General features: G+C 39.8%; 1 protein-coding gene across 12 annotated transcripts; it reads right to left on the reverse strand.

Moving 5' to 3' along the window:
* Window positions 1-203: 203 nt before the first annotated feature.
* On the reverse strand, window positions 204-13,925 carry LOC111252050 (uncharacterized). Of its 12 annotated transcripts, XR_015329252.1 has the most exons (6): window positions 13,748-13,925; window positions 10,519-10,586; window positions 3,721-3,881; window positions 2,729-2,944; window positions 1,580-1,780; window positions 204-377 (listed from the first exon to the last, which is right to left on the reverse strand). XR_015329252.1 is itself a non-coding variant. In XM_022809397.2 (5 exons), the coding sequence occupies exons 2-5, from the start codon at window positions 10,544-10,546 to the stop codon at window positions 305-307; spliced, it is 315 nt and encodes a 104-aa protein (XP_022665132.1). In that variant the 5' UTR covers window positions 10,547-10,586; window positions 13,748-13,925; the 3' UTR covers window positions 204-304. The 12 variants fall into 12 exon arrangements, 7 of the variants coding, with proteins under 7 accessions (XP_022665132.1, XP_086847436.1, XP_086847434.1 ...); XR_015329250.1 differs by lacking the exon at window positions 10,519-10,586; XR_015329253.1 differs by lacking the exon at window positions 2,729-2,944.
* Window positions 13,926-15,228: the final 1,303 nt, after the last annotated feature.

Genomic DNA, 15,228 nt, shown 5'->3' on the forward strand with positions numbered 1-15,228 from the left:
GTGCTATAGCGAAGAGGTTCATACGAGTTAGGAGCGTTTGGCAACGTGAGTGAAGAATTTCTTTAACGTTATAAAGTACCCTCTATGCGGGGGCAACGTAAACATGCTTTGAATCCGGTTAGTGTGCTACATCCCTCTTAATAATTATCATTGTACAATCTACCGTTGATGCATAGACTAAAGTCAAAATACGAAACTCTAGATTAACATTGTCACCATACTTAAATGTTTATTATTTTGCAATCATCGAAAAGTCACAGGAAAAATAAACGGTCGACTACGCTCTATACGGCCTTGCGTGTTGTCACTCCACAATAACAGTTGAATCTTCTGGTGGTGATTTATTTCTGCACTCCCGAGTAATTTTGTCCACGTCTCTGGAATCGAGAACCAAAAAGACACGTCTTACGTTGTGCACAAAAATGTTTTATTATCTTAACTAACTTACTAATTAGGGCCCAAAGTTCGCACAGCGGTAAAAAGTTCATATTTAGCATAAATCATTAATAATTCTCTCAGAGTATGCCTATACGTCACGGCAAGAGTGACAACAAGAGAAAGTTGCATACTGCAAATACCCACTCAGGCTGTCGGTGCTCATATACATTATTCACTAGGCTCAAAGATGTCGCCTTAAGTGTTCCATCGACTACTATCAAATTTTTGCCTACAGATTACCTTAGTTTATTATCAATAAACTATTGTCTATTAACTACCGTGAAATGTTCAGTCTATTGTTACCCACCAGCCTTGCTGAATTTCGTCTTATCCATGTCGAAAAATATCATTTTGAGTTTGAGTTACAAAACTGGATATCTCTGTTTTTAAAATGAAGTTTTTTTGCATTATGAGATAGTAAATATGTTCGGGATAAAAATAATAATCTGGAACGAGCAATTAGGGAAGGTGAGCGATTAAAATGCAAAAAAAAAATCGACCAGAATTAGTGAAGCAATAGAGAGACTTCGAAAGTGACCAAATTTAATTTAGAATTACGTTGATTACCTTTTAATTCGCTTACGGGGTCCTTCTGTTTCGTTTCGAATAAATGATAGTGTTTTTTTTTTCTAAAATCTAATGTTTCGTAGCTTTGTTTAATCCTAGGACCTGTCTGAATTCAGCGTGTCATATATATTGAGACAGTTTTTTCAAACTATCGCTGTTACAAAATGGGCGTTGAAGTTATCGGATCTTAAGAAACAGCACATCAGAGCTCTAGGTGGCCGTGAATAGAACCCAGTAAACCCTGAGCTCAAGAAAAAATATCGCAATCTATGCAAAAAAAAAACGATGAAAATTAGCTTGTATAGCAAGCTAGTATTGATACCCATCTGTGCCGAATAGTCTAGTTCCTTAGGTATCAGTACGATATTTACTGGTACTAAAGAAGTTGAAGTTTAGATTGATAAGACGATTTTTGACTAATTATAGAGAATAAAAGTCTTTCATTAAGTTCAACTATTTGTCACACTACGGTTATCTTTTCTGCTTAATTCCACGAGGTTTTAGACGGTGAGCCTTGAACAGAAGCGGTTTAGGGGGCATTAAGATAAGATAACTAGATATGTTTCTTATTCACCTAAATCGTGTAAAATACATGTCACAGACGCGTCATTATTACTTCGTCCAATAAACCCACAGATAGCATCGTAGAAAAAACTTAGCTTTCTTTCAGAAGCTTCCGTGATTTTCGTGCAGGTAGACAGGTCTCACAGGCCCATTTGGAAATCAATTACTCGAATCCTGCTACCCTGATTCTCTTTATACAACCATAATCGACCTATAACAGACATGTTTAAGGGTCTCCTTATTTACACGAATGTACAAAAAGCCACAAGAACTTTTGTATGATGTTTAGTGGGCGCCAATAATAACAATCAGTATAGAAACAAAACAGACTACTAATTTTCACCATTTAAGGAACTCACAGATGTTTGCATATGTGTGGCGGCGTATTTGAATTACACTATTGAATAACAGCGATATCTGAAGCACTGTATTATACTAAAACTCCATAATACTTTCTCTGACGTTACGTATATACATATCTATATACGATACAGACCATACTCATAGAATACGCTATCAATCTTGTAAGTCGCGCCGCAGGCTTGCAGGGCACGCTTCCTAAATTGCAACAAACTTTAGCAGCTGTTTGTTTACCTGCCATTTTTTGAATAAGATAGCAAACTCGTTCTCTACTAATACCTCGTTTTTGCAATCTAAACAAGATGAACTATTGTCCGACCTCTCACGCTGGACAAATTCAGATTAAACATTTTTTTGCACAAAATCAACAGTCGACGTATTGCCAGTTTTCATGCAGCTCCTTAATAAGCCGACCTTCATAAGGCAAGTCTCAGTAGGCCTTAGATTTAAATTAAAATATTCAAGAATTCAACAAAATTGTTTGAAAGCCATATCTTGCACTTGAATTTTTAATGTGGAGTAGAGAAAAAATTAATAGCAAACTTGAATGAGGTAATGCTCAATAGTATCGACGGATGCACGATCGCTACAAGAAAGTCCTTTGCGGAATTTTTAAAAATGATCACTGAGTGATTTAGGTCTCGAATTGAAATGTTAGGCGGTCCATATACAATTGTATTGGACCAACAAAAGGAACGACACTTTCAGCAAACATAAAAAATCATTGAAATATTTGTTTTTATTAAGATACAGTCTTAGAGATAGAGAATGGAAAAAAAACCTTATTTAGATATTGTACCTTGTATATTTAATAAAGAGGTTTGTAAAACTTGTGTTGTACCAAGTGTTGTACTCGGTCCAGAATCGAAGAAAGTTCGAAGATGATATGGTGTCAACGCCGTTTTTGTCAAGAAGTTGTTTTTGACACAGCTCCTGTACCCGCTCGTTCCGTCAGCATATGGGAAGAAAGCAGCTTGAACACCGTCTCGATGCTTCTTATGAATTTGTCATAGACCTGTCGTGTAGTGAGCAGGGAGTGATTATGGATGGAAGGAGGACGTATTAAATGTGTTAGTTTACCGATTAGCAGCGTTCGGTAGTTATCAATACTGCCCAAGCCTTGAAGCTTCGCGTCAGTTGTGCTCAGCCAAGCTGATAATGTATGAGCAAATCGTTAGCAGGGGGCGACTGAGACCAGTTCATTCGGAGGGCAAACCGACAAACGCACAGTCACAGAGATCGATTACGAACCCTGGGAGAATTATGTGCGCCGGCGAAATCATCTGTTACTTAGACGCATTAGCTAGACATGCTGTTCCTGAACTCCTGGTATAAGTGTGCACGATATGCTAGTTTATACGATGTACTACGCAGTTCAATTTACCTAGTGTTATTATTATTATTAGTTAATTTTCTAAAGTCTCCGCTAGGGTCATTTCCCTGTAGCCTTCTTCATGTAGTAAATATGGGTCTACATTTCAGTTTACGATTGAGGCCTGTGGGCGATTTTCATCAACATTGTTAAAGAAAAAAAGATTAAGCAAGTAACATCACGCAGAAACAAACCGTCCCATTTATTTTCCAATTTATCAACTTTCGTTATGTACGTTAGATTTCGAGTAAATTTGTACAGTTATGATTAATTATAGTGACACTTTTCCCTTTATCGTTGCCAATAGTCACAAAAACACTCATCTAAAAGATATATATTAACAGCAAATATTTGACTAAATCATACGTACACATATAAAGAGAAACATTAAAGTGTAGGCTCAGCCTTCTGACACCTACCTGGCATCGAACATAAGGTACTCCGATATGCTTTTTGAGAAACAGCTTTTGATGGAAGACGATCCGCGATTCTCGTCTCCGGCACAAACAATGTCTATCATTTCGGGCCAGCCGGTGAGATTCTGAACTACCTTGAAGCACGTGTCTGCGGCGTTTTCTAACTTCAGAACAAGAGAACACAATACCGTATCGTACTAGAATGCCCATGCATAAATGTATGCATAAGAAATGGTAAAAATGAAGATCTAGAAAGGATACGATGCGCATTCGAATACACATCTCTACGATTTGATAGCGCACGCGTTGAAGAATATCATAACCGATTAATATCAAAATAACAGTGAAATGTTACGATGCGCCGTGATAGTAGGACCTAGTCGAGATAGCTAGTCGTTCTTAAGTTACGTCACGACCAGGATGATATACGTTCATATGTAGAGGTGACCGCGAACTTGAGATCATAAAAAAAACCTTGAAACAACAACCGGACGTTGTTGTTGACCACGGTACACGTGGAGCTTTATGTTTATTCCTATGGCTAAATAGGAATGAACGTAGCCCGGCCTCTGATCTCCAGATTAGGATCGGTAAAAAAAAAAACCTAGATTACCTCTTTCTAAATCAAATAGATAGCACGTATAAATAGCTATGTCAGTCACGGCGCAGTAGTAATAAATTTAAAGATACGTGAGACAAACTAGACTTTAAACCGGGCGACTGATGCCCTGTTTGACGCTGCGAACCAGCTATCTGAAGCAATGCTCCACTGAGACAGTATTAAATGTGAAAATCAAAACATTTATTTTAGAGTAGTACATACATAACTGGCGGGATAATTTTTTTTTATAAATATGCAAAAATAGCTAGATTTTATTTTTTATCTCATTCGTTAAACATAATAAAGCAGTTCGCAGGAACTTTGTACTCATCTTGATATAGTCATTAACAGTGGTCTCTGTTAAGTCTGCAACAAGGCGGTGATATTTATATAGCTGAGAATAATTGTATTATCTCAACTAAGCAGGGTCGCTCCATGTCCGCCCAAATGAGCCTTCGCGGTGAAGTGGGAATGAATTTTTCACAAGTAGGCTCATCGCCTAGTATATTACTTCAAACAGAACTGACTGAAGCGAGTAAACAAAAAGTGACATGTGAGGCATTTTTGTGAAGTTGTCATTCTACCTTTACCATTCTGTCTCGGCTCGCATGGTCCTTAACTCGGTAGAGAATGACAGGTGGAACTGGAAACGAAATCGCGTCCTTACGTTAGAAAAGGAAGTCAAATAAAAAGAATCGCTTATTATGCGATCAGACAAGCGTTAAGTAACTTGCATACGAGAATGTGAGAAGGCGCTTCTTGTGAGAGCCGACCAAGGACACCAAAAAGTTCTTGCAGAACATTAGAAAGACAAACATGCCTGTCACATCAAGTGACAATACAAGAAATTCTTAAAGGACCAATCTTTGTTAAGGCCCGTCCTCTAAAAATGTGCTCTTTACTGGGCCTTTTGTTTCGTAATATACAATTCTGTTTTTACACTATTAAAACTCCACTTCTGCTCATAGTTAAATCAGGTCAAGACGGGCGGAGCCGAGCAGCCAGAAATACAAAGTTCTTAAACATTAAAACCGTTCTGTTTGAGCAGTTCTTCAAAAACACTTTGTAGGTCTAAATGGACAAACCTTTGAAAGCTTCTTCGTTTTCGGTTTCGTGTTCTCACTAAAATTTCTTCGTTCGACGAGCCTACCCGCCATTCGCAAATGCTAAGAACTCAGTCTCTAAAAAGCCGTACCGTAATCGAACAATGGCAAATACATTACTATTTTTTTAATCTAGCCTCATCTTGCTGTTGTTTTTCTTGTTTCTTAGTGGGGATGCATGTTCGTCACTTCCCCCGATCGATTTTCTAGAACACTGGCAATCGATCCAGTTCGACTAAACCAAATACAAACGAAAAGGAAACATCTGTGGAAGAAAAACGGTGAAGCAATTAAGTAGAAACAAACCGCGACGTAAATTAGAAGGGCGTAGTGGTACCGCCATTGGCAGAATCAACCATTGAAGACTCGGGTGGGTGAGCCCGTATAGGGTTCAAATTTACCGGGCAAGACAACTCGCTACGAAAGCGGTTGCGAGAAAAGATCGTGATTTCGTTTACAAGCATGTACAAGGGATCAGGAATATTCCGGCTTGGTAAATGGTTCAAGAGGCAATTCTCATTCTCCTTAGCCAGTTTAGCTTTTCTTCGTTTTAATTAATCGTTGTCTCTCTCTAAGTCTAACTCGATTCAACGTTGATTTTTATTTTTTTTTTTGTACTTTGGATCTACTGGCTTCCTCATCGGCTAAACGTGGACTTGATCTCATCGGAAGGGCGGAAGGGCAGTCGTAGCGCAATCCACGACAATCAGTGCTAGAAAAAAGTCCGCGACACTAATATCGTAACCCAAATGGTAGCGTCATGGTGCGTGAATACGAAGAACAGCAATAAGACGAACGATAGAACTGCTGAGCCGGCCACGCTTGCCCCCACAATAAACCAGGTTGAGCAGAGATCCGCCTTCGTGTCTATTGCTTCCTTTCTGTATGCGTCTTTTCAGGCCCCTACTAGTTTTTCGGCTATTCGACACTGACCTTGTCTACTCAAACAACAGTCGATTTAGCCTCGCCCAGTCGGACCAGTTTACCCTTGTGATGAAAGGCTAATGCGTATACAACAACGCCTGCACGCATTCCTAGTATATGTGTGCCAGAACATGGCCAAATAATTTATCCTTAACGAATCCAGCCGGGTCGCAGGGTACACTTTCGTTCTTGCTCATTTTATTACAGTACCATGCCTTTTAGAACTGCGCAGAATTTGAGGCAGAGCAAAAACTAAGGCTAAAGGACCCAGAGGACAATCGAATTTCCGGACGAAATTCTTTTTTGCAGGAGTTGATGAATCCACACCTGTGCTGAATGTTTTAAGCCTATGTATGCGTACATACGAATATATTCTCTTATGATTGTCAAACGCTGTGATCATTTTTACGGCCAATAGATTGTCAATGAGCGTCACGGAGTATGGCACTAGTTTTCATATGTTCGGACATGCCCGTCTCATAATAACCAGCTGTATTGAATTTCCAAAGCTTCATCAACATGCGTTAATCAGGGCCTTTAAGGTGAGTCTCTGATCGAGAGCCACGCCCGATAGCCACACGGCCCAGACAGATCAACAGCGCAACTTCAGTCCAGCAACGTTCAGGCTTTCAAACAATTCAAGGTCAAACGAAGGGCGAATTGCGCATCGACGATGTGGTCGTCTATTCACCGACGTGACCATTGGCAGGAGAGGCGGGTATTTGTAACAGAAAGGGAAAGGGGGCTCACCGTTAGTTACTGTGGTGATGAATGACTTTGTCTGCTAGTGACCATGCTTCAACAGTCAAGAGGCATGTCGCGGCAAAATATGTTTGTTCCATAAAACAAGACGTCTGCTGCAAGCCTGCAACAAGTGGAAATGTACTATTTTATGAGCCTAAGAAGCTTGAAATGCGGGACACATATAGGAAATAACGTGCCGTCTACCTGCACGTTTGCTATATCGGTCATACTATCAAAAAAACCTTGGTGTAAACCTTCATTTATAAAAACTGAAGATTTGGCCGTTTCATATTACTAACGGTTTTCCTCATAAGATACTGTGTATACTCAAATTACGAAGTTGAGGGTTCAAATAAAGTTTCTAAATAAGTGCCCTTATATGACGAAGCGAAATATTCCTATGACATCTAATTTACATGGTTCCGAACATGCTTTACAATAATCTTTGCTTTCATAGACTAGTCGTTGAGAATGATTACTATGACGTACAAGTTACTCATGTAAATTTTGACCACCTGCAAACTTTGTTTAATTCAAAAGTATAAGTAGAAAGTTTCGTCATGATAATATGCCGTAGAGAAACACCGTTCGTGTGACAACACCGGACTGAATGGCCGAGTCAGAATCGATCAATGAACAGAGTCAACCGTTTCAAAATATTTGATCCCTATGGAAAGCACACTTCATATTTGATCTGCATATACGACATCGTGGGTCCGTTCAGCATCAGAAAAGGTATATACCTGTTCTAAGGCACCAAGTGATAGCGCGTACTGCGACGAAAGTACGCCAACTTATAAACAAACAAAAAAACGGCGCGCAACCTTATTCGATTCCATTAACGTATTCTGAATATCAAAATATAAAAAGCAGATGGTAGCACTCGAAAATTTTTACGCACAAATGAAAACAGTGCAGTCCGATTATTGTATGCTGTACAATTCGAGGATTTTTCTGAGAGAAAATGAGACAGGCTAGGGTAGTCTTCTGCGGTTAGATATTTCGTGATTCGTTGGTTTACGGCAAATAAGTGTATATAAATAATTGCTCCCTATATATATATATATCATGAGAATATAACTGCTTTATTTTGAAGATGCTACAGTATGAATATCTTTGTCTCAACATTTGACACCACACTAGCGGTTTAACAGTAGCTTTATTAAAACTGAGAAAGACGATAGACAAATGCCGACAGACTTTGTTCGGAGCAACCTAAAGTAACTACGAGAATTTAACGTGCTGCTCCAAAAGTTACCCAACCATACGAAGACTCATCGAAAGTTACCTTCCACGCAATCTTTTTATACGCATACACGTATAGTTCAAAACCAAGAAAAGCTAGGGAAATTCGATGCAGGGGTTTTCTTCTGGGATGGTGATTGCCGTTCAGAATTCCTCCGTTGACGATCGTAGTCAAGTGAGACATTCTTGTGAAATTCTTTCTTTCTTGTTGTTTTCTTTTCCTTTTTGAGTAGAAGTAAATTTTAGAGTCTAATTAAATGTTTTTAGATAAAAGAAAGATAAATGTTCCTTAAAAGACCTCACCAAGATTGTCTGGCCTTCAGAACCGTTTGCCTGCGAATACAGGGGTTACAAGAAAGTGACGCAGCGTTCGTAAGTGGCATCCATAAAAAAGAAACCGCACGTTATGTCACTCAGCCTTAAATGCTTGCTGTAAAACAACTAGAATCAAGTTTTCTTCACATATATTCTCATACATGGCTGTCGATGACTTTAGGCGAAATTGCATGATTTTACAATGCCAATCCTCGATCCATTGTCAACGCCAAGGTCCCTACCAATGTGATTTTCCTACTGCTAATTTCAGACTGTCTGTTGATTTGGTCCTGTGAATGTTTTCTATTGCAATTTTAGGCAAAACGATAAGATGAAATGCAGAAGCCGCCGCGCGTAATCAGCGTATGAAAAGCGCTGTGAGCGCTCCATCAGGTGATTCTATTGCAGTATGCAGGACCACTGTTGGACACATGAACACATGCAACATGCTCGCAAATGAGATACTCTGCACAAGACGCCTTGAGGAATAATTTTTACATTTAATTGAATTAGCCGCGCGTACCTCCGTTGCCGAACAGAGCAACATAAAAAATCATGGATCGTATCCTGTAGCATTATATCGCTTGAGACCTGCTCTAATATTCAGCCGACATTTTATGCGCTGTATTAGTTTCTTTTCACGTTCTTTTCTAATGAAACCTCTAGAAGATCATAGGGAAGATCTTCATCTAGATAGAATGACTTCCAGAAGTAGCTGATGAATGAAAAAGCTACATGAAAATCTCTTTGTATTTGCAGAGAAACGCAAGCCACCATAATGGCCCACGATTCCCAAACAACAACGCGTTCAGAAACCAAAGAAAAGTCTGCTGCTAAACCCAGACACTGTACCGTTTTTGAGTAAAATAACCTTTCAGAACAAGACTTTCTCAGGAAAAAGGGACAGCGTTACGATAGAGCGAATGAAGCGTCGATGTTTGTTGCCGGGTTTTGCGCTTCTTGACTAGAATAGAATAGAGGCCAAAGCGAATGACACCCTGAGGTTTTGAGGACGCTTTCTTTGTGCCTTCAGTAGATCTTGGGAATGTTTCAACTGTGCCACATAGGCTAGAGCTTCAGGCCAACTGTAATGTTAACACTCAAACGTAGTAGAAAAAAGCCTTCGAGAACTATGTCGACATTGCCGCGAGCTATGCTAAAATCTGGCGTGAAAATTGGCCCGGCATGAACTCACTGGCATCGAGTACTGAGCAAATTACATTGGCACACTTCTTTAGAACAAATGAACATTGAAAAACTGGTAAATATAACAGTTCAAGCAAAAGTAGAATCGCGTTAGTTCGTTATGCATACGTTATTTTTCCTTGAGGACGGAACAATATGTCGATAAGTCTATCTATCCTGTGTCGACGTGACTAGGTAGGATCACAGGCCTGATCAATGACTTACCTTATAAAGCATGGACTACGTGGCAATATCGATAATATATGCACAAGATAGCTTTACCAAATGATTTCAACAGTATTAACTCAATACGCAGTAGCTAAGAGGGATCGCTAAACGGGTAATGGATTCCGATAGCTTTATGTATCCAATGCTATTCCTAGTTACAATAATGCAGCCCGTTTAACACATATGTAAACAAGATTACTTTGGAACACTGGTCGTAGGGTTTTTGCTCTCGTCACCCGGTGTGCATTTTTTTATCAGCTCACAGTAGAATATTGTACCTCTAACTTGAAATTCATGTTTGTACTGTAAACGTGCTGATGCATTGCAGAGACAGCACAATTTCGAAACAAATAGCGTGATATCGGCTCGTGTGTTCGAAACTGTTCTATATTCAAACCCGATGGAGAGCTATTGAAATTATCGATACTAGCACCCTCTATGTGTGACTATACTCACGTGATACCCCATAAGATGTTCGATACATGCCAGATGCCAGATCCGTTCGGTGAAGTTGTTGCTGGCTTCTGCGCAGAGAAATGTAGTTGCTCTATGTTAGTACTGCCGTTACGAAACGCCATTTCTCCTAAAGGCTAGACTACATGACGTGGCTGCCGATAGGTGCACGCAGATCGAACAATTGAAACCGGACTGTTTTGGACTGCTTTTCCTAGAACCCTTCGGTATTTTCCACTCCTATGACAATGTAGCCTTTATCAAACACTGTGCAACCCAAACAGTTCTGAACATGGGGTGAGCGTGAGCCCAATGGAGATTTTTCGTTAAGGTTGAAAGCCCGCTCTGCGGCTGGACTTCCAGAAATGCTGCAATATCACTAAATGGACCTAAATTGAGTGTATTGCGTTTCAAGTGTCGCAAAGCTAAATAACTAACAACGCAGCAGACCATAGAGACAAGTCTTTTCCGCCCCGTCATACCATTTTGCTAAGGTTATTATGGAACATTACCACCAGTCCCATGGAAAATGTTCGTAATTATTGAAATAGCATTTCACAAAAAACGTTAAAAAACGGGATAACAATTTTTAACTTGAAGCGTTTCCATTTGTGGCTTCTTACACGAAGGTAGACAGCCAATTACCTACGAAAAGTAAATATGGATTATTTTCTGTAGTCCTATTTTGTTAGTCCGACCCTGGTAAATAACGTTAGCACTTCCTGTTGGAAAGTGCCGTTCACCCAGCGACAGGCCGGCCTTAAAACGAAGGGACGAGTCTATTAAATGCATTTTGCATATATCTGAACCTGTGTGCTATGATAATTTTGCCACGTAAGATGTAAAATAAAAATACGTGTTTCCAAAAAAAAAATTTTCAGCATCAACGAGTTATACTGATAAACATAATAAATCGCCTAAATCCAAAATCTACAAATTAAGCCGTTTTGCAGATCTGGATGAGAAAACGTTTTAGCCAGATCGACTCGGTCTCGGTTGATGTATATTTATGTCTGTGTTTATCACTAGCTTTAACTTTGACGAAATAATATCTAGCAGTGGAAGTTAAATTTGAGTGACAATGAAATGAGTTTTTTTCATTACGAGGATCTGCGCGGCCACGTCCTATGCGCCTCCAATTGAGCCGAAGACTCTGCCATTTTACCCCATTGTTTTGGGCGACAATGAACAGTTAGCGTTTTGATATAGTTAAATATGCAGCGAGCACCTTAGGCCCCCCTCCATAGCAGCTCGTGTTGTCATGCAAATTTGCACAAAACCCAGCATCTATACCGAATGAAAAATTACCGCACAGTTCTTTCTTTAAGGTCAAATTTAGGATGTATCATTGGCAAAGACGCCGTATCATGAGCTTACGCGTTTCTGACGCGCGCCCCTCACTTATGACATGACAGAAAGTACAATGCGGGGAATCTTTCGCTGTAGATGCTGAAATTTGAATTGCTTAATTTCTTTAGGCCAACTCCGCAACTTTGTTGGAAATCCATATATCTGTGACCTGTACTTGCCTTCGACACGTGACTTCGATTGCTTTCTTTGCCTTAAAAAATGCGTATAGTAGAAAAGATTGTTTCTCCATTTGCAATATTTATACTGTATATATATATATATATACTTATTTATTTTTCAAGTTATGTAGTTTGCTGCCACATCCGGCACTCGAGTCATTCACGTGTTGCTCCACTCCTAATAACCGCATGACATGAGGCCATCATAGGACTATGAAGCCTTTTCTAGGACGAGACTCATCACCACCGTTTATCCGGAATTAACAAACAATTAAAATTCACCTAATCTACGACTGTCGTATATCACAAAAGTGAAGCGGCCTGCTTCCCAGAGTTCGATATTAAATAGTACATCGTATGTATAATACCACTAAGTGGCTATTTTAACCAGATAACTTTTATGTATGTAATGCCTTCACTCACTGCTGTCACAGCGTTTGTATTGCACAGTTTTGCAACCGTTGCCCCCGCTGTCTCCTCAACTAACGATAATCAAAGATTGTGATCAACTTAGTCCCAGGGGGCAGTAGGAGAAAAAAGACAAAGTGTAATGCACTCAAAAGGAAATCGGTGTTAACATAAGCCGTCACGAACCGCGTGTGGCACGTAGCATACCCTCAGAGGTTGCAATGGATTTGCCGGTGAACTGTGGATGCCCCAATTACTCCAAAGCTATTTAACGAAAAATGAAACGGTTTTGTTAATGAAAGTGATGTCCGGTATCCCTTATTGGAAACCAGGTTCCTTACCAGATGCGGCATGATGTTTAGCTTTGAACTATGTAGTGCATATAGCAATACTGTATAGAGACATTTGGTCGTTGGGACTACATACAACGTATGTGTTTGAGAGTCTTCTATATACTTTTCAACCTCTTACTGCATTTTTATGTATTCCGCAGCCTCTGTTGCCATTATTTACAATCACTTTGACTTATAAAGTTGATTGTAAGACGATCAGTTAATGCGATATCTATATAATTATTCATGCCTATTCAGTCATTTGAACCACTTGCTTCTAGCATACTTTCTTTCTCACACCTTTCTATTCCCATTTCATACCTTTTCATTTGGCCAAGACGACCATTCCAATGCCAATCGGAACATCTGCCTCTAAAGGTCCACTGGACGCAGAATTGATTTTTTAGTACAGCTTAATTTTTTTGTCAGGAAAGGACTAGTGACGAAAGCCTTACGCTAAAATAGCGACAAACTTCCGTCCTTATTCCGCCCATTAAAAATGAAACTACTTGTACCTGGGTAGCTAACAAATGGACAACGTTTGCTGTTTTTTGACTGGGCTCAACGATAATCTACAATGACATACCTTATTTGTGAATCAAGAAAAGTGTACTAAACTGTGTGTTCCCAAGCTGATCACAGCCAATGAGGTCTGCATACAAAAATTGCATACATGCAAAAGCATAGTCCGCTTGTTTAGCCGAAAAAAAGTTTATGTCGAGAATCAACGTAGAAGCGGCATTTGTAAGACGGAGCCAAAAGACAACGACGAACTCTGATACGAATTGATCAAGCAGTTAGGAAAAACTGTTACATACTTCTCATTCAGCGTAAAAGCTAGCCCGGGTCAAAGGTTGTTGTGCCATAACGGAAGTAGATTCCCAACTTCGATTGGATTCATTTTGCGCACCTACACGTTTTTAGTTGATATTTTCGAAGCTATCGAATTCGGTGTGGACTTACTGCAAACTTCCGGCATCACCTGCTCCATAAAATTCGGATCTTCAGAGCACCGCACTTCCACAAGCATTACGTGCACTGCATAGAATAGCGTTAAGTGTGTTCTAGTCTGTTCTATTAGCATCTTCGCATTCATTTTTAAACCAGTCTTAGTCCTTCTTTTGCTTTTCTTCGCAGAAGACGCACTATGTTAAGGAGGGATCAAGGTCATCGAGCACGTAAAATATCTTCCTTCAACGACGAGGAAACGGAAATTCGGTGGGCGACTGTGTGCAGTAAATCATTTTGTCAAAATATCCACAGTCGATCACGGGCTGTATCTGAACGACACAAATATCGCAATAAAATATTTATGTAAGCACTGAGTTGCTGAGTCAATCAACGCGACTACTTCTTCTAACAGCTTTTCGTAAGGCCCATTGCCATAAAAGCAGTGGTCGAATTTCAGATATTCTAAAATGTCCAACCGATCTACTAAATCGTTTCTTTCTTCAGTTACGATTAGATGGTATATACCATACTCCTTTCAGGAGTTTACCCTGATCCATTCTGTGCGACCCTCGCCGACGTGACGGAGCATAGGGCTCTCGATCGTGATTGGCGCTCGATCAGCAAACCAATCGAATGTTTCTGCTTGAAAGTAGCTTTTTTCAAATATACGCTGACGTCTGCTGGCAGCGGTTCGGCACTCTTAGTGTTGGTTCCGTATTTGTTGCTGCAGTTTCATGTGGCGGGCGGTCGTTTTAATAAACCTTTCATTCACTTCGGCTGAACGCGCGGCAATCGGAAGCGCAGCGAGCGACGCGACGCCCTAGGCCAGTAACAACCATTGCATCGGTACCGCAAACGACGTTTTAATGCCGATAGACGGCGCCACCGATAACAAAACCGATCGCACTGGATTTAGCGGGATGGATTTTATTTATGACGTTTTTGTGATTTTGTAGGGTATTTAATATTTTTAGTTTAGTGGATGCATGATAATAAACAGATGTATTAAGCATAAATATTCCGAAATAAATGTTTATCATTGCATATCACTATTTCTTATGACTTTTGCAGTAAATCTAAAATTTGACTTGTTATGCTAAAGCAAACAACATAAACATTTATTCACTACTCGTAATTTGCTCGACTCGTTAATAACAGACGTTAATTCTTGATGTAAAAAAGAAGCAGATTTTTTGCGCATCAGCTAAGTGAGTATTCCGGGGTAGTGACTAGCTGAATAATTAATTGTCAGTAATAGAAAAGCGCCTTGACTGGAGCATCTGTGGAAAACGGCGGACACGAATGTTGCGACAGGCTATGGTGTAGAAGTGGAAACATGATTGGAAAACTGATTTCATAATCTTTATGCGTTCGCACATTTCTCAGATAGTTTTACTATCTTGTTTAGTCTAAAGAGAAAATGAAGCGTAAAAATGTAGCATGAAATAGCCCAGAGATAAAAAGTTGCGACAGGTTTCCTTCAGTACCAAGTC

Source organism: Varroa destructor, unplaced genomic scaffold (genome assembly GCF_002443255.2).
Source record: "Varroa destructor unplaced genomic scaffold, Vdes_3.0 BEIS01000005.1, whole genome shotgun sequence".
Classification (NCBI taxonomy): Eukaryota; Metazoa; Arthropoda; class Arachnida; order Mesostigmata; family Varroidae; genus Varroa; species Varroa destructor.